General features: G+C 39.8%; 1 protein-coding gene across 2 annotated transcripts in view; it reads left to right on the forward strand.

Moving 5' to 3' along the window:
• The first annotated feature begins 6,441 nt into the window (after positions 1-6,441).
• Positions 6,442-22,315, forward strand: part of TMEM26 (transmembrane protein 26) — a 47,932-nt gene continuing 32,058 nt past the window's right edge. For both annotated transcript variants that reach the window (XM_030334706.1, XM_030334707.1), the window contains exons 1-2: positions 6,442-6,648; positions 22,139-22,217. In XM_030334706.1, the coding sequence (XP_030190566.1) occupies positions 6,458-6,648; positions 22,139-22,217 (270 nt within the window). In that variant the 5' untranslated portion in view covers positions 6,442-6,457. The remainder of the gene's footprint in view (positions 6,649-22,138; positions 22,218-22,315) is intronic.

Raw genomic sequence — 22,315 nt, forward strand, 5'->3', positions numbered from 1 at the left:
TAGAAACTAAGATTTCACCTTTGAAATGGTAGAATTAATTTTTAAAAACAAAGAGGACACAATAAAAACAGTACTGGAAAAGTGTGAGGGGGTGGACCAGGACTTTTGAGGACTTTCAGGAAGATAGAATTGGACAGGCAGGATTGGTGTCAGTGGAGAAACCAGAGGGGAAGAAAATAGCCTGAGCTAAGCAGAAGTGAGCACAGGCCTTCTGTGAGAGCCCCATAGAAGCTGAAGTCATACCAGCAAGAGCAAACAGAAGTTGTTCTCAAGGGATTTACACATTAACTCTACTCAGGACAGTGGAAATGGTTGAGGATCTTCTCTGCTTCCTTACTCAGAGTCATTGATGATGTCAAGCTAAAATCTGAGAGCTGTACTTTTGAGAAAGATGGGAGTGGGGTGAGACTCCTAGTAAAAGTATAAAGAAAATCAGAGCATTCATGAGGAGTGGATATGGATATTTACAGTAGCCAGGGCTGGGGAATGACATAGAGAATATAAATCAAGGATGCTCTATCAAGGACTGAATACCCTAAGCACCAGCTCTCAGAGGAACTCTCCTTACCTTGACATCACAGTCTGCTTCTCCTCACTGAATCCCATGGGGAAGCTGATCTGACAAATGTATCCTGCCCTAGTCCTTAGGTCCATAACCGACTCTCTCATTCAGTAGACAGCAACTCAGAACACCTCTACCAAATTTGTCTCCTGGCCAGCCTAGTTCATTGTTTGCAAATATAAATGGACAACAAAGAATCATCCTATTTTTTGAAGATCACCAGATTATAAAACCCTGAAAGTGAAAGAAGGAATGAATAAAAACTGAGCAATCAATGAAGTGAAAGCAGAAATGATCATCAGGAAAGATAAAATTATGAATAATAGTAAAGGAATTTTAAAAGCTATTGCATCCATCAAATGATAACAAGCTGCTATGAAAAAAATGGGATATCAATTAATTAATCAGTTAATAAGAAAGGCTTGTTACAAAATAAATTGGCCAAAAGAAACACTGATAGAGTTGAACAATAAGATAAAATCATCTGAAGATTAAGTCAGACATCGGGAAGAAAAAGTTAGGAAGCTCTATCAGAACATAGATCAAAAAGACAAAAATGGAAAATATAAAGCATTCCAGAAGGAGAAAACAGAAACAATAGGGAAGAAATTATCAAAGAAATAACAGAAGATCAACTTTCCTAAATAAAGAAACAAGACTAATCTGTAGGGTAGTGTAAATGGAAAAAGTCCAATATCTATTTACACACATTCAAATGATAAACATTCCAGGGATTTGAAAAAAATCCTAATAATTCCAGAGATTAAAAAATACTTATCTACAAAGAGAAGACAATGAGATGTACATGAAACTTCCTATCAGTAATACTGGATTCTGAAAAATAATAGATGTTCTCAAAGTTCTGAGGAAAACGTACATTGCATATGAAAATTACATTGAATACTAACTACATATTTTAAATATTTTGTGTTGATTTTCAGTTTTTAAGACCAATGCAATATATTTAATTATATCTAGGGAGCAGTATGTTGTTTTCATAGACAACATCATCTCTAACAAAATTTGGGAAGTAGAGGTGGAGTGAAGAAGAAATAAAATATTGTGGGAGTATCAGACTCCCCAGCTTTCAAATTTTGTGAGTTGGCAAATTAAGAAACAGAGAAATATAAGGTATACTTTAAAAGATGTAATTGTAACTGCCAAGAAAAATGCAAATGGAAGGTGTTAATTGTGAACAATTTCTCTGGGGAGTGGAAGTGTACTTTCCTACAGTGTATGATTTTTACCATGCATCATGTCATATACATACACACATACCTACATACGTATGTATGTATGTGTGTATGTAGATGAATGATGTTTAAAGACCAAAATGGAGTCAAGGGAGGAATGAACATTAATAGGAAGCTGTGGCTTTTGAGACCCAACTGCAGCTTTGGTGGCTTCTGGAGGCAGATGTGATTTTGGATTGCATTGCTGTTTGGAGGCCATAATTGTGCCTACAATGTTGAAATAGTATCAGACAGGGTCATCTCTAACACTGTAGAAATAGGATGTGTACATATCAGCCAAGGGACGGATGGTCCTAGATGCATCAGTCAATATGCCTGCTGTGGCCCTTCCTCCTCTGCTCAAACTGTCCTACCCAGAACCCCATGGTGAAGGATGATGAAAGCAGCATCAACACTGGGCTTTGCATTGGAATGGCCAATGATTGAATTACAGTCCATCAATAGCCTACTCACTGGTCCAATGTGTGGCCTACCAGGCTGGTAACTAGAATTGAAAAAATTCAGTGAATTCCTTTTCTCAGGAGTTTGAACTCAGAATGTGGAGAGATTGCTTGTAAGTGGACAGTGGCAGAGAGTTGCTGTGAAAAGGTCTATAAACTGCAACTAGGAAATCCCAGAGCCCCTCCAGTCCACAGCTATCCTACAATTCCAGTTGCTCAAGCCTCTATTGTACTTCTGTGCTTGATTTCCAAGGGGTTTCATCTCCTTGTTAGACCTTGTTAGACCTTCCAGTAACTACTCCTTTTACTTGAGTTAGCATGAAAGAGACTCTTCCATACAAGCAAAACCACTCTAATTGACAGAGAAGCCTGACAACGGTTTCACTTTGCATTCAGAAGGCAAGAGAAGTGTGGCGACTGCTGTCCCCTGGGACAATAGGGTGAGCTGGTTCCACTACATGCAATCCAACTCTATATCACAAGAACTGGGTGTATGAGGCTAAGATTGCTTTTTCAAGAAGAGACATTTTGGGCGTGCTGGGTGGCTCAGTCGGTTAAGCATCCAACTTCGGCTCAGGTCATGATCTCACAGTTTGTGGGTTCCAGTCCCACGCTGGGCTCTGTGATAATAGCTCAGAGCCTGGAGCCTGCTTCGGATTCTGTGTCTCCTTATCTCTCTGCCCCTCCCCTGCTGGCACTCTGTCTCTTTCTCAAAAAGAAATAAAAACCTTAAAACAATTTTTTTTAAAAAAGCATCAGACTCTTGACTTCTGCTTAGGTCCTGATCTCATGTTTTGTGGGATCGAACCCCTCATCAGGCTCTGTGCTGACAGTGTTGAGCCTGCTTGGGATTTTCTCTCTCTTCTCTCTGCCTCTCCCCTGCTCATGCTCTTTCTCTCTCAAATAAATAAGTACACTTTTTTTTATAAAAAGAAAGAAGAGTAGGATTTTTTTAAATTGCTTAATTTTTTTCTTTTTAAAAGATGTGTGATCTATTTGGATTGGAGATCTCAAGATAGTTCTCAAAGCCTCCAGTCTTCTAAAATGAGCCTAGGAACAATATTTTTTTAAATAACCTTAAAGTTATATTTAATGACAATTTTGTTTTTCAGACCCCCAGGTAATGGAACTTAGACTGAATCTAAACCTTCAAATCAAGAAGCAATATAGATGTTTGGAAGCTAGCAGAGCAACTCCCTTCCTTGTTAAACCCTTCTCCTGGAGCCCTTCCCAGGAGGCTTGAGAAAGAGGAGAGAGGCAGCCAGGCCCTTCCATCCTCCCGTGAAGACAAAAATTTCACAGAACATGAACATCAAGCAGGGCCACTCTGTGAGGCTGATGGAGTGAGACAGAAGTAGGATCACTGGGCAATTTTGTCTGAACTCAGACAAAATATGAACATTGCCCAAACCATGGAACTGACCTAACTGACCCCTAACTAAATAAGCTTTATTAAGACACCCCATCATAGAATTAACCCCACTTCCTGGGAGCATCCAATTAGAGTAGCGCCCCACTTTCTTAGCTGTCCTCAAATCACTGAACAGAAGTTCAAGCGCTTCTTAGTGAGTCCTTTCCAATGCCTTCTTCCTGAGATGCCTTCAGTTCTCCCCAGACTGTGCTCTCTTTCCTTCAAAGAGCAGTAAACCTCATTTGTTCAGAGACAGATGTGTTCCTGGTGGCATTCGGCCGGGATCTGACAGGCCTTGCAAGGGTCACATTCGTTGCTCCACTCTGAGTATTAATTGTCTCAGATCGTCAAAGAGCAACTCCCAGAACTAACTTTCTTGGTCCAGGCAAGAATCATCAGTGATTACCAAGCACGTCTTAGCTGCCAGGTTCTTTATATGGATTGACTCATTTCATCCCCACAATGGCCCTATGAATTGATGAGTTTAGTACCCCATATACAGATGAGGAAACTGAGGTACAAAGTTTATAGCACTACTAAGTGACCGAGCCAGGAGTCTAAGACAGCCTGCTGGCCTGGCTGTAGGGCACCGGGGTCCACACCACCCTGCCCCCCACTGCCCTAGTGCACAGTGCTCTTGTGTGCCACTGAAGAGTGTGAGTGAGGTCACTGGTCACTGTGCTATCCGCCTACAATGAAAAGCACTATAATAAGCGATCCCAGAGATTTCACTGCTGGGTTCCCTGGAAGATATGGAAGAATGCACATCCACAGGATGAAGAAAATCTTCCTAATAACAGTTAATCAGAAATAACTGAGCATCTAAGCAACTGGATTTTTTTTTCACCTAATGAACACATGGATCATAGAATTCAGAATTTGCAACCTAATTTTAAGAAAGGTATGGGATGATTCTAAGTTGAATAAACCTAACCAAGAAAAATATTCCTTTTGTGTTTTTCTCTCAATTTTACTAATGCAGTTGAGAGAACATTCCTGCTTGGTAGTAACATGACTACCATTTATTTCTCTTCCCAGAAAGAGGGGTGCTGAGGTACAAGAGCCTTAGAAGGCAGTGGTTAATACTTAGTGAGATTTCAGTAACTTAGTTTCATTTTATTTTAATTTTGTAATTACCTTCCATCTATGGCCTACTATACTGTTTTTTTTTTCCGTTTATGAGTGATATGAAGTTTCATTTAAAATTATTTCAGTATAAATTTGAGTTCATTTATTTTTTTTTTCAACGTTTATTTATTTTTGGGACAGAGAGAGACAGAGCATGAACGGGGGAGGGGCAGAGAGAGAGGGAGACACAGAATCGGAAACAGGCTCCAGGCTCTGAGCCATCAGCCCAGAGCCCGACGCGGGGCTCGAACTCACGGACCGCGAGATCGTGACCTGGCTGAAGTCGGACGCTTAACCGACTGCGCCACCCAGGCGCCCCAAAATTTGAGTTCATTTAAATAAAAATGTAAAATAAATAGTGATACAGGTGGTAGGAAACCAAACAGGAAAACAAAAATCATGGGGTACCTGGGTGGCTCAATCCCTTAAGCATCTGACTCTTGATTTCTACTCAGGTCATGTTTCCTGGGATCCAGCCCTGTGTTGGGCTCTGCGCCGGCAGTGTAGGGCCTGCGTGGGATTCTCTGTCTCTGTCTCTGTCTTTCTCTCTGCCCCTCCCCTGCTCACACTGTCTGTTTTTCTCAAAATAAATAAATAAATAAATAAATAAATAAATAAAGTAACTAACTAACTTAAAAAACTTTTTTTTTTTTTTTTTTTTTTTAAATCATGAAGGTGTTTTGGGAAACCCTGACTTCAGTGTCCTCTTCGCCTTGGATGCTGGAACACCAAAGTTTAATTCATTGGTCATTGATCTCCAGGGCGCAGTTTCCAGCTGCATGAATTTCTCCCTCCAGTCCAACTCCTGTCTTTATCTTCTACCTCCTCCCTCACTTTCCCCTTTGTCTTCCTGTCTTACTACCCTCCCTCTTTCAGATGAAATTAGTGGAGGCGGGGCGGGGGGGGGGTAGTAGGGACGACTTAATAAAGAACATCCCTTTGCTTTGGTAACACCGTGCCCAAAGACTGCAAGTGACCTGGACCACCTGCCCCCTAAATGCGGTGCAGGGAGCTCTCAGAAAGCCCCGGCGGATTCCCTCCCGTCCCGTGAAGTTTTCATTCTCCAAGCGGCGCAGGAACAGCGTTTCTAAAACTGCTTGGACAGCGGATTCTTTGGCCCTCCTGGGTTCCATCTCAGAGTCACTGTGAGAGCGTGTTCCTGTAAGAGTGAGTGAATTAAACCACTTCGGCGGAAGAGCCAGGGAGCAGATGCCGCAGATGTGGCCCCCTTCCCTTTCCAGACTCCGTAGCACCTGGACCTTCACTCCCCTCCAGCCCTCGGAGAGTTTGGGGGAAGCCCCTGCGGGTGGGATGGGCTTGAGGGCCGGGATGGAGCCTGACTCCCAGCATTGGGAGGGCAGTGGGCAGCGCTGGGAAATAACGCCCCGGACCCGGAGCCCCGGCGGCACAGCCCCAGACTTCCTGGAAAGCCCAACAGTCTAGACGTGCTGGGTTTAGATTCTCCCCTCTCCGAGAGTTCTCAGGAAGTTTGGGGGAGGGGCGAGCCGCTGTCTCCCCTTCGGGCGCGGGAGGCTGAGCCGGGACTGCGGCAGCGGCGGGTCTCCAGCTGTCACGTCCCCGCCCACGGGCGGGCTCCGGGGCTCCCGAGAGGGGCGGCCGGGCGCGGGCGGGGGGCGGCGGCGGGCAGAGCGCGCGGGCCGGCATGGAGGGACTGGTCCTGCTCAACGCCCTGGCCACCCGGCTGCTGTTCCTGCTGCACTCGCTGGTTGGGGTCTGGCGAGTGACCGAGGTGAAGAAGGAGCCGCTGTACTGGCTGCTCGCACTGCTCAACCTCTTGCTCTTTCTGGAGACTGGGCTCACCCTCAAGTTCAAGCGCGGCAGAGGCTACAAATGGTGAGCGCACCCCGGGAAAGGGCGGGCGCGCGGAGTCCCTGGGCGCTGTGCCCTACAGCTCGCGGGCAGCCCAAGAACCCATCTCCCCGCAGCCCGCCGATTCCTTACTCGGGTACGGACCCTCTTTGTCCTCGCCCGGAGCTTCCAAGGAGCGCGAGACCTTGCGCATCTCTGGGACCCGCCGGAGTACCTCGCGGTCCCAGGGCTACACAGGGAAGGCTCAGTCGCTGCCCGGTGTCACCCAGTCCCAGGTTTGGTAACTTGGAAGATATGAAAAAAGAAAGGAGGCGCTTGCCTGCTCTACAGAAGGTGCTCCAGAGAGGGGGAGTCGTGCGGCAAGGAGGTGTCCATGTGCCCTGCTCCCTGGGGTGTGTGAGTGTGCATTCGCATGCAGGTGTGGGGATGGCTCCAGAGAGGGGGAGGTGTGGGGCAAGAGGGTGTCCACGGGCCCTGCTCCCTGGGCTGTGTGCGTGTGCATTGGGGAGTCGTGGGGCAAGGGGGTGTCCATGGGCCCTGCTCCCTGGGGTGTGTGCGTGTGCATTCGCATGCAGGTGTGGGGATACGTTTCGCTGGGCACCAGCGACTTTTGTGAGAGCTTGTGTGCATAGAACAATCTCCCAGGATGAGAAGTCCCTCGAAGCACTTCTGTGCCTCTTTGCTTCCTTTAGCCGGGGGCCCTGGCATGGCACCCGCTTCAGGTGTCCTGGTTCCTTCGGAGCTTGGTTAATGGTAAGTTCATCTTGTCAAAGAAGGGTTGCCATGCAACCTCAACCTGCAAGAACTGCCTGACGTTTTATTTGCTCCCTGAAGATTTGAATGGAATAGAAGAATTGAGAAAAAGATTATTTTGCCATTTACAAAGAGTTTCCACCTCCATCCCTCCACTCCCAGGAGGTTTTCATCCCAAAGTTCTCCAAGTTAGGCCTCTTCCTATATTAATTTTTAAAAACTAAAATTATGGTCACATAAAAATTCAGTAAAATGTTTGCTATACATTAGTAAAAACAAAACAAAAACAAAACAAAACAACAAAAACCACCAGTAAGTCTGTGTTTTCATATGTCGATACTTTTAAAAATACCTAATCTACAAGAAACTATTATTAGTCAATTCAAATGTTACATACACGATGGCATTATAGTTAGCCACCAAATTAAGGGGGAAGAAAACCCCTCTCTATAGTTTTATAGATTAAGCTGCAAAAGGCTGTGTATTTCGTGACAGTTCAAGGATCCTGTTGTCTCTTAAGATGATGTGAATCTTGCTTAAATTTTCCACTGTTGAAAAATTTCTGGAATTATCAATGAGAAAATTATTCAGGTAGAATCCTAATATAACAAAATAAGGATTGGAATGTTACTATCCCTCCCTCTCACTATGAACAGCTTATTAAGCAGGAGAGATTTGAGGTACTTTCCAATGTACCTTTTAAGAACCTCAAAAAAAAATGGCATTAGCTTCCCCCAATAAGCCTTAGGGTTAAAGAAACAGAAGCAGAGAAAAGTGTTCACGCAGCAGGTCATGTGAGATTTATTTAGTTTTTTACTGATCAGTTTTAAGATGCTAGGGTAGAAAATACCTTCTGTAACAGGAGCATGAGGTCTGAGGCTGAAAAGTGTTCCATGAAAGATAATCTTGTCACCAACTATCACAGCTTCTGGGAGAAATGTCAACCTTAGAGGAAGGACCAACTCAACCAGCCCTAAAATATCCTCCCTCAATATACTCCCTCCAAATATACTCCCTCCAAGAGTAAACCAGAGGCCTTAGCTCATGTGAAGTCAAAATTCCTCTTCAGTTGTATAGAAATACTGTAGCCAGTTGAAACTTTACCTCCATGTCTATACCATCATTGGCAGCTGACTCAGACTGGTATGTAACTTACCACTAAGAGAGGAAAGAGATTGGGGCAAAAATGGGTGATCAATGTGTAGAATTAAATAGGGAACTGGGGACGTAGTCATGTGTGGTCTCAAGATCAGAAGAAAAATGGAGTAATCTGGGCTTTCCCACGTACTTGCTTTGAGGCGTTGAGTAAGTTACTTAACCTCTCTCACCTTTAGTTTCCTCATCTATAAATACATATAGGTTGTTATAAATCAAATGAAATAATATATTTGATAGTCAATGAATAAAAAAGGAGTATTTTTTTCTAGATCCTAGGGTTTTTCTTCTTTTTCTTCTTATTATTAAAAAACACTTTGTGTCAACTGGACACATTTTCTGTCTGTACAAGTCCAACAACTTTACTTGAGGGACTGGCCAATAAACCATTGATTCAGAATCAAAAAGTAAAAAAAAAAAAAACATTCTCACCTTTATTTCAGAACAGTCCAATGATGTATACTGTGTATTATAGCACTAATTCAGAAAAATTGTGCTGGCTCCACATCTAGACTAATATTTTAAAATAAGCAAAGAAAACAGTAGATTTGGCTTATAAAATTTCAGGAACAAATGAGTCCTTATAAATAATGTAAGTAGAAATGTGATTGATAATGCTTTGTTCTACTGATCTTACCAAATGCTTTGTTCTATGAGTCTGCAAATGTGGTCATTTTTTGTGGTGGACAAAGTTCACACACTATTCTGTCAAAAGGAAAAAAAGTCAGAAGATGGGATGCTTAAAAAATATAGAAAAATATAGAAAATTATACCTGATATAACATGGTAACAATGAAAAAGGATTTGATTTGGGACATATTTCTTTTCTGGGCTGAAGTTTTCTGAGTAAGGCAAGGCATAGTTTTTGTTATATTTGATTGTTAAAAAACAGTTTCAATCAGAAAATCAAGACTGATGAAATAAAAAAAGAGATAAGTACATTTTATGACAGTGTCTATATCTGTATACAGGAAAATGCAGATCTATCCATCTATCCATCTATCTACATGCAGATCTATATGTTATATGCTTTTTGATTCATTGGCCTTACATTTTAGAATCTACCCTATAGATCCAAAAGTACTCATATGTAAAGGCATATGTACAAAATATTAATTTCCATTTTGTACGTAGAAAATAAAGCTAAAAACAACCTGATTATCTATCATGACTGTTTGAAAAATTGTAATATACTCACACTATATATAGTTTACTGGTATTAAAAATAATGAGCTAGAGTTTAGCTATTGACCTAGATGGATGTCTATGGTATGTTGTCAGGAGAATAAAGTTACAGAATTATGTGTATTATAGGCTAAATTTTTAAAAAACTTGTTAAAGAATTATCCTTTGTATCAATTGAATACATTATCCATTTATAAGTCAAGAAGAAGAATAAGAAGATGAATCATTCCCATACTTAAACTCAATCAACTAATAAAATAATGCCTGAATGGTAGATTAAGGTCTGTATACACAAGAGGTGAATGATTCTTTTCTGGAACATCGGATCCATGAACCTCCGTTAGACTACTCAGAGCTACTTTGAACATTGTTCTTTTTACTAAAATCTGCACGTGGCCCCAAGTAAATCAAACTTACAGAAATCATGGAATGATACATTGAGCTATAGAGGAAAATGTGAACAAAGTTTCCTAAAACATAGCAAACATATTACACTTGTCCAAAGAATGTTTCTTTAGCTATCCTTTGGAAAGGAAACATGGCACTAGCACTGCTGAGCTCAGCTGTCGGGGGACAGCAACATTACATCAACACTAATAACTTACAGTTGGACAAGTTTAATGTGTTGGAATCCTATAGAATAGAGAGGGCAAGCCAACGGACACATCCCCTGTTAAGCTCAATAAATGTGTGCTAGTAGAATTCGCTCCTTTTCACCTGGTATTTATTGATTTCATGTGCATGTTCACTTATATTTCTTTAAGATGGAGACTAGTATCACTTGCTGTATTGTTTCTTGATTTTATTCTCTATGGTCCAGTTAACAATTCAATAGATCCATGAATTACCATTTAGGTAAAGTCAAGCACAAGACGATGTTTCTGTTGATTTTTTGCCACTACCGATCAGGTATTTTTCAAGGGTTAGAGAAATGACCAAGACTGTGACAAGTTTGAAGCCTGTTCACATGAAAGCAGGAGGTATCTAAGAATAAATAGAAATCTAAGTTGAATTTATTGGTAAAAGTACAGAATTTTAAGCACTGAGCTTTCTTCCTCAGAATCCTAAGCATATAAGGTAAATATAATTGAGTTAATAAAATACCTCACTTATTTGGTCACCTTTCTTCATTATCTCTCTTTCCTTTTTCCTTTATTGAGTTTAATCAGATGTCTGTTGAATCACCTAATAAGTACATGCAATACTATGCTAGACACTGTGTGAATAGGCAAAAGAAACAGAAAACAAACACACCTGAGATTTTAAAATAAAGGGTAGTATTTTGATTAAGTGCTCAAATGTGTGGGAATAAGAATAATTATGAATATTTAGCATTTGTTGACATGCAGGCTCTTTTAAGTGTCTTACACAGATTAGCCCACATGACCCTAACAGCAACTGCAACGATTTTCTGTTTCTCTGTCTTCCCCCATTTTTAGATGAGGAGACTGAGGCACAGAACTGTGAAATCAACTGAAGGAGCAGAGGTATTAAGAGTCCAACAGTTTAGAGGAGAAAAGATGTGACGAAGTGTACTGGGGATGGGGTGGGTAGAGACAAGCGATGTCATGGCATTTGAGCTGGATCAGGAAAAATGGGTAAGAGACAGGAGTGCAAAGGCTGTGTAGGTAAAGGATATCCTGAGGGAGGTGAGTGTAGGGAGACTTGAGCAGATTTCTCCGGAGGAAGCACACAGCCTTATCATTCTCGATTCAACAAAAATATCTGAAACAGCTAATATGTGTTAGACATTGAGTGTCAGGAATATGGAAGTGAATAAAATGGGTGAAATCCTGCCTGGAGGGAACTCACATTTGGTCAGGGGACTCAGAAAATAAAGAAGTAAATAATAAACAAGTGAGCTAGTAAGTAACAAATGAGTGATCAGAACTCTGGAGGCTTGAGTGGCAGGAGTTCCAGATGGATGAAGCAGCAGGGGAAGATTCCAGTGGGTGGTCAGAGCCTCACTGGGGAGGCAGCATCTGAGCTGAGTCTGTTAGGAGGAAAAGCCAGTGTGGGAAGAGCCAGGGAAACACAAAAGAGAGAGGGAAGAGTTAAGTGTGCCCTGGGACATTTCTGACACACCCCAGAAGACAAATAAAACTGGCTTTCTTTTCTACTCTTCCTTATCTCTACTCTTCCCCATGTCCTTTGCCAATACAGAAAAATTCCTTCTGGATTTTATACTGTTACCATATCTTATTTGAAGCATCATGTGTTAGCAAATATCTGGGTATCTCCGAACTCAAAATAGGAAAGACGAATTAAGAATCAGAAGGGATTCTATCCTAAACTGATTTCAAATTCAAACCAGTTTTGTAAAAAACAAAAACAAAAAACAAAAAACAAAAGCTGAATGAAATCTGTTTTGAATACTCAATTGTATTTGGAAGGTTCAACAGCAGAGATGGAAACCTAGACTTGACAGATGCCACATGAAGCCTGATCTTGAAGGAGTCTTGGGTAGTGTAGGAGAAATTCTTTGTCTGATGTAATTCTGTAGTGTTCGACAAATTGTTTACAAAAATGCCAGCGAGAAAGTTGGGAAATAAAAGCATTCTTCTCCTGCTCATCTTTTTGGCTATCAGAGAGGATGAAATAAAAGGGTTTAGAAGCAGACCCTGTGATTTCCATATGGCCAACTTGCACACTGGACATTCTCCCTGCAGATAGACTATTTCTTTTATTGTTTGCACTTGCTGTCCCGATTTCCTGAAACCTCTCTTTAGCTTTTCAGTTATTCTAGTAACACTTCCGACAGTGCACTGGGTTTATCAGCCCTGTCCGCAGTGTGTGTACAGTTTTATAATACTTGTCTTCACATGTGTTTGTGTGTATGTGTTTTATATCCTGAACCTTGAGCCCAATGCACGAGGATGACTTAAATTTGCATGTTTTTTGGAGGCACACATTGAATGTTAGCAGCAAATGACTTTGTTTTTAGTGATCTGAGTCATAGCTTAAGAAGAGTCTTACCCTCACTTGAATTAGTACTGTGCTTCACTCCCAAGAAAAAGTCGTATTTTCTTCTTTTATTTCACAATGGACTTGGGACGAAAGCAATAGTTGTGTCTGCATAATTAATAATAATTCTAAAAGAATGGGACCCCCAGGAAACTGAACCATTAAGTGATGGCCATGCTTTTTCCATGAGTATGTTCAACTGAGACATTTAGAACTGAAAATTATGGTTATAATATTTTGTAACTTCTTGTACTTGACAGGAAGAGAAGCAAAGTGCAAATTGGTGTGGGCAGCTCTCGTGAGTCAGTATAAATATATCTTTACTTCTAAATTCCATGCACTTCCCTTTCTCATGGTAGTGCCATTATTTGCATTCAGCATCAGGACAAATCTGAATAGTTTAACTTCTTTTCCAACAGTGGAACATTCACTTTTCCATCAAGGTTTATCCGCCTCACGTGCACATCCCTCACTACTCCAGAAGGTCCTCTGAAGGACTGTTATCAGAAGAGTTAGATCTAGGGTATCTACATTATTCTGTTAAAAAAAAATCAGTGTTTTGTTTTGAAATAAAATAGGGTTTTTATATGCAAGTATCAAAAAGTGTTCTTTGAAAGTCACATGGAAATAATATTAAGGACATACAGATTGTTGGTATAAAATGCTAGTGTGGGGACTGATTTTATAAATTTTTTTAAATGTTTATTTTTGAGAGACAGAGAACGAGCGGAGAGGGGCAGAAAGAGAGAGGGAGACACAAAATCCCAAGCAGGCTCCAGGCTCTGAGCTGTCAGCACAGAGCCTCATACGAGGCTCGAACTCATGGACTATGAGATCATGACCTGAGCTGAAGTCTGATGCGTAACGGACAAGAGCCACTGAGGCGCCGCCTGATTTTGTTTCTTTTCTCTGAGTATGAATCCACAGTAGTTGTTTAGGAAGGGGTATTATATTTTATCCTCGATTTGTCTGACCTCACAGAGCCAGCTGGCATACAGCTAACAATGTTGTGCACTTATCAGAATAACAATTAATATTCCTTAGGGGGGAAAAAGTCCTCTCTACCATCAGTGCAGCTGCCAGCCCTTGTTGGGTCCTTCAGTATTCCTTTGCTTTCTTATTTCCCTGAATTAGCCTCCTATCTCACACACCTGTTTTAATCCACCTCGAATAGCTTCCTGATAAATTGGCTGTGCCATTTTCTGACAGTGCGTTAACCGTAGTGATGAGTATGATGATGAAGGGGACGGTGATGGTGATAATGGGGGTGGAAACAGTTATCAATTACTGAGTACTAACAATACTGCAAGCCTGCTTTACATCCATTATCTCCGGGAATCCTCGCAATAACCCTATGAGTTAGTTTTTATCTTTTTTCTTCAAGTTTCTTAAGGTTTATTTATTTTTGAGAGGTAGAGAGCGCAAGTGGGACAGAGGCAGAGGGAGGGGGGACAGAGGATCCAAACCGGGCTCTGCGCTGACAGCAGCGAGCCCGATCCTGGTCTTGAACTTATAAACTGTGACATCATGACCTGAGTTGAGGTCCCTCACCATCTGAGCCATCCAGGTGCCCCATGAGTTAGTTTTAATCTTCATTCCCATTTTATGATGAGGATACTGCTGCACAGCAAGACTCCATCACTTATGTAAGGTCGCAACTCGTTATAAAAAATCACAAAAACAATTCCTAGCATCCACTGAGTCCTCACATTTACTGAGCCAAGAATCCACATTGTCCACATTACCTGATTTGGTCCTCATCATAACCCCAGAGGTATTATTCTTGCTTCTCCTGGCAAAGGAGGAAGCAAAACCTCAGAGAAGGAGTCTCCATCCCAGCACTGAACTCCATCAGCCTATTTCTTGTGCTCTGCATTCAACATCTGATTGGGTTTTCTCTGTGGAAAATACAACTACATAAATTTTTAGGATCAAGGATTCCCGATAGCAAAGAAAGGGTCAAAGTATTTTTCTATTTTTCAAACTTGGGTTGGCAAAATTCTGGGGGACCTGAAAATGAGCACTGGGATGATTTTGCCTAGTGCAGACTTTGGGAAAGTCCAGACTACACATGGACGTGGCTCAGAGACATACTTGCACAAGCAGACATACTTGTAAAACCAAAATAGGATGTGAAACAAAACAGAAGAGAAGGAAAAATCTCGAGTGCCTTTATTTTGGGTCCCAAAGTAAAGAAACAATCTCTTCTACAGACCAGAAATAAATACCACTGTCTTTTATAGAATGAAATAAGTTAAAGCATTACATAAATACCATCCATCATGCATTTTATCCTCTCAGAGACCATTAAAATTCCTGTAGTCATTAACATTTAAGTTCACTTAATCATTAAACAATCATTTATTGTACTAAGTGCTATAATGATGTTTTTGAAGGAATATAAAATAGAGGCAGTTATATGGGAACAGGAGAAAACAACACTCTGAGAACAAAATAATTTTCCACGAATTAAGCCCAAGACTGCAGAATGTCTGCAGAATAAAGATATGATCAGTACAGTAGGCTTGTTAGACAAGGAAAATTTCTCAGGTAAGTGATTTATGTACGAGCTTCTGTAGTAGCTGGGGTTTTACAAGAGTGTAGAGAAGAGAGAAGGGCTTTTCAGGTGGAGGCAATATCATGATGGCAGGGTTTTAGTTGGAACCAATTCATTTAAGAAGATGCCATGATTTTCTTTGCCTCGGAAATTTTCCATGAGAAAAATAATACATAGATCCTAAAATTGATGCAGATTTTGTTTAGTCGTCCTAAAGCACACTGCTGAGTTTTGAACGTGAGCGACTCCAATTTTAATAAAGCTTGTTCTTGCTTTAGGTATCCTTTTGGAAAATTTTAAGTGAAGTATATAGTACTAATTTTGCTGCCAGCTTATATCATAATTTGGGAATATGACTTTATTTAAAAAAAAAAAAAAACAACCGGCAGCAGCAATCAATGAAAATTACAATTAAGAGCCCTAATATTCACCTTTGGAGGTATTCTCTTTGCAAAGTCTAAAAGTGGGCATTTTTTAAAGGGCTTTTGAGGTATGAAGAATGGTTCCACTGCAGGGGGTATTTCCAGCCCTTATGAAATTCCTCCCAGGCTCTCTGTTCTTGTGCTTAGTCCGCTCTCTCATAAGATCAGACAGACAAACCCATCATCTGATTTTGGCACCTATTAAAACACGCACACTCCTTGTTAAATTTTTCCTTTTAGGGGCAGGTCTCATGAGTAAATGCCCAGTTAGTTTTGGCCTCCTCCCCTCCCTAGTGGGCGGGCACAGGCAAAGGGCTCTGGGAGGGAGGTGATTGTGAGGTTATGGTAAGCTAGTTAAGAAGGCCACCAAAAGGGTGGGGGCTGGAATTGAACTAGTGACTTCCCAAGTGTTCAGAGGTTCAGTGGTCTGCAAGAGCATTGGGCACATTTGGAGGTGTATGCTGAGGCTGTCATATTGGCCACTCTTTCTTGCTCTGTATTGACATAAAGCCCTTGATGAGCAGCCCAGAGGGAAATCTTGGATGTTAAGGCCCACTTGGAGAAAGCAGTCTGCGTGAAAGAGGGCAGACAATCCTTAAACTGAGAGATACCCTTTGGGGGCTTGTGAAAGGGTATCTTGACCCAGTTTCTTGATTTCCATGAAATTAGGCCTATTATTATAAAATGCCCTGGAAATTTTATTGAGGATACTCAAGGCAGTTGAACGTGAGATTGTGAAACTAGTATCCTTACAACTCCAATCCACCTTTGTAGAGTAGGGAATACTGAAGAATGAGATAAAAGTAAAATCATGATCCACATTGAAGTAATCTTGGAACATTATTTTGCTTCTCTTAAATATTATCTATTTTCTGATTCATACATATGATTAGAAGACTAGAATCCTCATTGTTTGCAGAGAGGAAAGCTAAACAGGGTCGTAGGCAATAGGATAGTTAATTTTTCTATTTGCTTATTTATATTGTGATATGCTTCTGAGATGAATGAATCTTACTTTCTCAATAAGGAAGCACTAACTCATTTTTAGAAAAAATAAAATGGAATCCTGATTTTAGACTAATGGTGAACTAAGGTAAATAAGATCCCTTTGTAGGGCCAAATTGTTAAATGTCATGAAATAATCATTTTGTGAAAAATACTATAATTTGTTGAAATGACAACTTTTTATGATAAATAATATTTTTGGATGAAACGAACTGAAAAAAAATGAGGATAGACCTTTAACAGCTCAGGGAAGTGTCTAGCATGTAGGAAATAAACATCTCTACTTGGTAAACAAATGAGTACATAAACAAATAGAGGGAAAAAAAAAACCTTCAAGATAGGTGATACTCCTGCCATGTACTTTAATGAGAACTGATAGGGTGAATAAACCCTAAAGTTTCAAAACCAAAACTAAAATACCAAACTTCTGTGGAGAGAAAGAATATCTTTAGGAAGATATTAATTTAAAAAATAGCTAATTCAAATAATTTGTCACTAAAGTATTAATGTTGCACACATTCTGTATTCTGACAGAGTAGTAGGAATTGGTATTATAGTAAAGCTGAGTCTCTAAGGGCAGATAGTGGATTAGTAATGGGGTAGTACACATTTTATAAAAATTTCCCACTTGGACATATCTTCTGAATTTGATCATAAGTTTATCAGTTTTTGTTAGCTTCTGAATAAATAGTGTATCTTATATTTAAAAACAAGTATCCAGAAACCTGATTTAAGTTATTTCTGGGTTGGCTAGATCCTTCTATGGTATTAGACTTTGTACAAAATACTTGGCATTGACTTACTTCTGATGCCATTAAGACATAAAGACTGGAGTAAAATTATTTGGTAGCTCCTAAGAAAAGGCACACAATTTGATTAATTACATAGAAAAAGGTGGGGTCGGGTCTAGTTTTTAATTTTTAGAGTTCAGATTCTCCTTGGTTCCAAAGGTGAATTACACTGACAATGCATGATCAAGAATATAGCAAACCTTCTAACTAATAAGTAGTGGCTAGAGTGTCACCTTGAAATATTAAATCTTTCATAGTAGCAAAACAATATTATATTCATATAAGAACAGAATAATTTCTTCAGTAAAACTTCTGATAAGATTCCATTTATGATGATATTTTAAGAGGAAATTTCTAGCTAAACCAGCAACAGATTGTCAAGAAAATAGAAAACAGAAAAATCAACCAATGCCTTATCAAATCAATAAATATTTATGGGTAACCCACCTTGGGCCAGGTACTGTGGGAGGACCTGAGGGTATAATGATGCACTCACACTTTTTGTGCTTATACTACCTACAATTGCCAGGAGACAACTGATGGGAAACTTGCACATACACATGCACACACATACAGTTATAAATTTTGAGGACCTATAAGGTAAAAGTGAAGAGTGCTATAGACAAGCATGACAAGGAAATCTAATTGAGACTGGAGGGACAAGAAAAGTTTTTCTGTAGAGTTCCATATACCTGACATGAGCTATGAAAAGGAGATACACGGGTGAAAAGTGGGTGGGATAAAGAGATATTTCAAGGGAGAGAAATACATGTGTGAAGGCCTGAGTTAGGAAGACACATAGGTTTTCTCCAGAAATGAATGAAAAGCAATGTTATAGGAGCACAGTGAGGAAAAATGGCAAGCAACAAAGCCCAAGAGTTAGCCCGGGCCCTGACCGTGCAACATTCTGTAGGTCATCATGGGCAAATGGCCCATGCAAACCACAACTGTATAACAGTAATTGCCATAACATCGAATATGGAGTTTGTCCTCAGCAGCGCAAACAATTCCCTTTGATTCAAGATGTCTTAAATAGCTTTAGTTTGGGGAATTATAGTTTGAAAATAGGATTGATTGTGAGTTGGTTGAAGAAACAGTCTTCTGAACTGGTGCCCTCTGGGTAGGTACCAGTTATGTAGCTGTGAGTTTACTTGTAGAACGGAGCCTAGACAAGGGAGTAGCTCACATGTGTTAAGCATGTACGCCATCAGGCCCGTGGCACACACTGCCTCATTTAATCCTCACACCCATCCTAGGAGGTGGGTGTTATGGTCTCCATTATATAGATGAGGACACTGAGTCACAGGGAAGGTAGTGAATTCCACTACCCTGGAAGAGACAAGATTCAAATTTGGGTCTCCTAGGTTTGTGAAATTTCTACTGCAGTGTAATAATTCCTCAAGGGACACACTCCGGGAGCATACTAGATCTTATGGAATGGGAATAAAAGTCAGGTAGATGCTAGTACCCTTCATTCCCTCCATTTGCTTAGTCCTCCCATTATTCATAAATTCACAGATTAAACATTTAAGGATGTGCTTAGTAAGCATTTATTAAAGACTTAGTAAGACACCTGATACCACTGAGAAGAGGAAAAGATGAATGAGAAGTAAGAGGGAAGGGACATAAATATATAGAAGACTCAAAAATCTCCCTTCAAGGAGCCTTTATTAGGAAAGCTAAGGCTTATATACACATAACCATGAAATAGGGGAGAATATGTTGGGTCATGGGAGAAATATAAGCTAAGATTAATTCCTGCTATGCTTCTGAAATACAGGTAGGATGTTGATGGGTAGAGATGTAAGAGGACAGCATTCCATAGCAGGCAGTCATAATTTGGGAGGACATTTGCTCTAAAACCATTTCAGAACCTCTCTTCTCAGATTAATCAAGCTAACGGAGCATGGAACACTTTGTTCTATATATGGCTAAAATGTAATCCTCATATCCAAAATACAATATATTTAGACACATTTTAACACTTCCCTAGATAATTGAGACTTCTATTTTCTCCATAAGTTTTGCTGTTGTTTTAATTTAATTTCAGCTGTACAATGACCACTGCCTGCTACAGGGAATTAGAAGGAGAGGAAGGAGAGAAGGGACCTCCTGATGCTGCTTTGCTATTATTTACCTTGGGGTGCTGTGCATTTCATCAATAACTCTACCTGGAAGCTTCCTGAAATTCCAGCAAATCCTCTCAGGTGTAGGGTTAAGAGGATGGGACATGTGAGGAAAAGGCTATGGACTGAGTTGAATAGGATAAATTCTTGGGCTTTCGGTGCGATTGCTTCTTTCTACTTCCTTTTCACTTATGTCAAAAAAGTCTGTGAAGATGAACTGAAGTGAGGGGAACTTTAGAGACAACATTTTATTTTGTTTTGGGGCTATGACACAGGAAGAGAAAAGGGAAGTGGAAAGACTAGAATATCGAAGCTTTGAATATCAGATTACAGAATTTAGATTTTCTGTGGCAGGCAACATAGAAAATCTTGGATCTTGAAGTTTTTAGTTTTGGTGTTTTGATATAAGCAGATTCCTAATTAGAGGAAGTATCTTGAAATGGGATAGTATTTTATTTTTCAATTATAGAAATAAGCCTCATGCATAGAAGATGTTAAGAGTTGTTATCTGTTTAACCTTGTTTAAGAGCTATCATATGTTCAGTCCAGAGTTTCCTTAGATATTATTGTAATGGCATTGTTAGGGGAGTCAATCTCAAAATTAATCCCAAGAGAGTCAAGAAAACTGCAGTCCAGTGGACATTTGACATAGCAGAACAAACATTTACATATTCCAAATGTCCTTGCGACTGGAAATCATTTCCTTTCTTAGTCACACAAAGGAAATACTCTCTCCTGATGTTTCCCTTGATATGTAAGGTCAAGGAATTAATTCCCCCCCCCCTTTTTTTAGGCGGATGTTCAACCATGGGGCTTTTGCTCTCTCTCCATCGCCCAGCCATCTGCCAAGATTTCAATAATATCATGACCTATAACCTTTGTTTCAAAATTGGTTCTTTGCAGGAAATCAAAGATGGAGGAATTTCTATATTAAATACTGATTTTTAAAGAATTCACTTTCTTTTGTCCTTTCTTTCTTCTCCCCAGAAGTTAAAAGGCAGTATTAGTGAAAGGGTTAAGAGCCTTTCTTTAAAAAGTCCATTCTAGATGTCTTCTTCCACTTAGGTCTGGTCACTTTTCTCTCCTGGGTTATAATAATATGGTTTTAATACCAATTCATCTTGAATAATTGTATTTATTGAGGAATTAGCATTTCTAATTTTTAGGTCATTTTAAACCACCACATGCATATACTATAAGTATTTTAATAAAATTATATTAGCTTACAATTTTGACTTTGAGATGGTCTATAAAGCAATAGTCCAATCTAAAATGAAGTGCAATTTGAAGAAATAAATTTGGAAAGTATGCTATTTTTCTCTTATTTCAAAGTTCTAAGGACACATTTTCATTGTATAATGTCTTATAAAAATATTAATAGTAATTACCTGTTATGATGTGCCTACATCTGCTAGGCATTCTTTACAGAAAGTATAATAAAGACCTCTGTGGGATAAATGCGACCACTATGGACTGAATTCTGTTTCCCATAAATTCATATGTTGAAACCCTAACCCCAAAGTGACTCTATTTTGAGATAGAGGTTTTAGGAAATGAGGTCATAAGGATAAGATCTTAAGCCAATAAGATTAATAGACTTTTAAGAGGAGAAGAGAGATCTCTCTTTCTCTCCTTGTGAAGTGCATGTGCCCCGAGGAAAGGCTGTGTGAAGACACAGCAAGAAGGTGTCTTCTAAAAACCAGGAAGAGAGACATCACCAAACCCCAATCATCTTTGAACCCCAATCTTAGACTACCAACCTCCAGAACTGTGAGAAAATAAGAGTCTGTTGTTTAAACTACCCAATCTGTGGTATGTTGGTATGGCAGTCCAAGATGACTAATACAGTGACTGTCCCCATTTTGTGGATTAGGAAGCAAACTGAGAGTCACTGGCAAAACTGACATTTGAAACTGATTATTTTTGATTATAAAGGCCCACTATTTGAACTGCCCTCGGAATTTTGAGCCAGAAATAATGAATGTAGATAGCTTTAAAAAAATACCAAGCACTTCATGTGTTGTTGTTTGTTTGCATTTTTATTTTCACTAGGCTTAGCAGATACAGTCAGTAGATTTTGCTCATTCCTATTCATTATCATCTGATTTTTGTGTTCTAGCAGGATGTTACTATTTGAGCTTTCAGAATTCTAGGTTAATATTAAAAAATGCAGCCAATTTTCCTGAAATTGCAATGCTGAGAAATCCAAGAAGATTTACTGTTGCTGTATTTGCTATCTGTAAAACATATTAAACACAAAATATCCAGTTTTGTGCCTGCAACTAGTTGGCAGTGTCCCATTAAACCATATTAAAATTAACTTCTATTAATTGGATTAGAAATTCAGTGAGAATGACAGCTGCTAGTGCCTTTTGCAGTTACTTTGTTTCTCTATAATCCATATGGCAAAAATCACATAATGCTTTTTTCCCCATTGAAATGAACACTTGAGATAAAGAGGATTGACTGGATGTGATCAGGGTATGTGCATTTGTTTTGTTTTCTTTAAATTTTTTTTTTGTAAAAACTAAACTATCTTTTTCTCTTCTTCCACAGGTTTTCACCAGCCATATTTATATATCTGATTAGCATTGTTCCATCATTATGGCTTCTTGAAATGCACCATGAGACCCAGGTATGGCCTTTTGGAAAGTAGGAAAGTGGAAAATTCATCAATAAACTACTTTCATACTATAATCCAATTTGTTTCAGAAATGCATGTCTCAGAGGAAT

Source organism: Lynx canadensis, chromosome D2, assembly GCF_007474595.2.
Source record: "Lynx canadensis isolate LIC74 chromosome D2, mLynCan4.pri.v2, whole genome shotgun sequence".
In the NCBI taxonomy this organism is placed as follows: Eukaryota; Metazoa; Chordata; class Mammalia; order Carnivora; family Felidae; genus Lynx; species Lynx canadensis.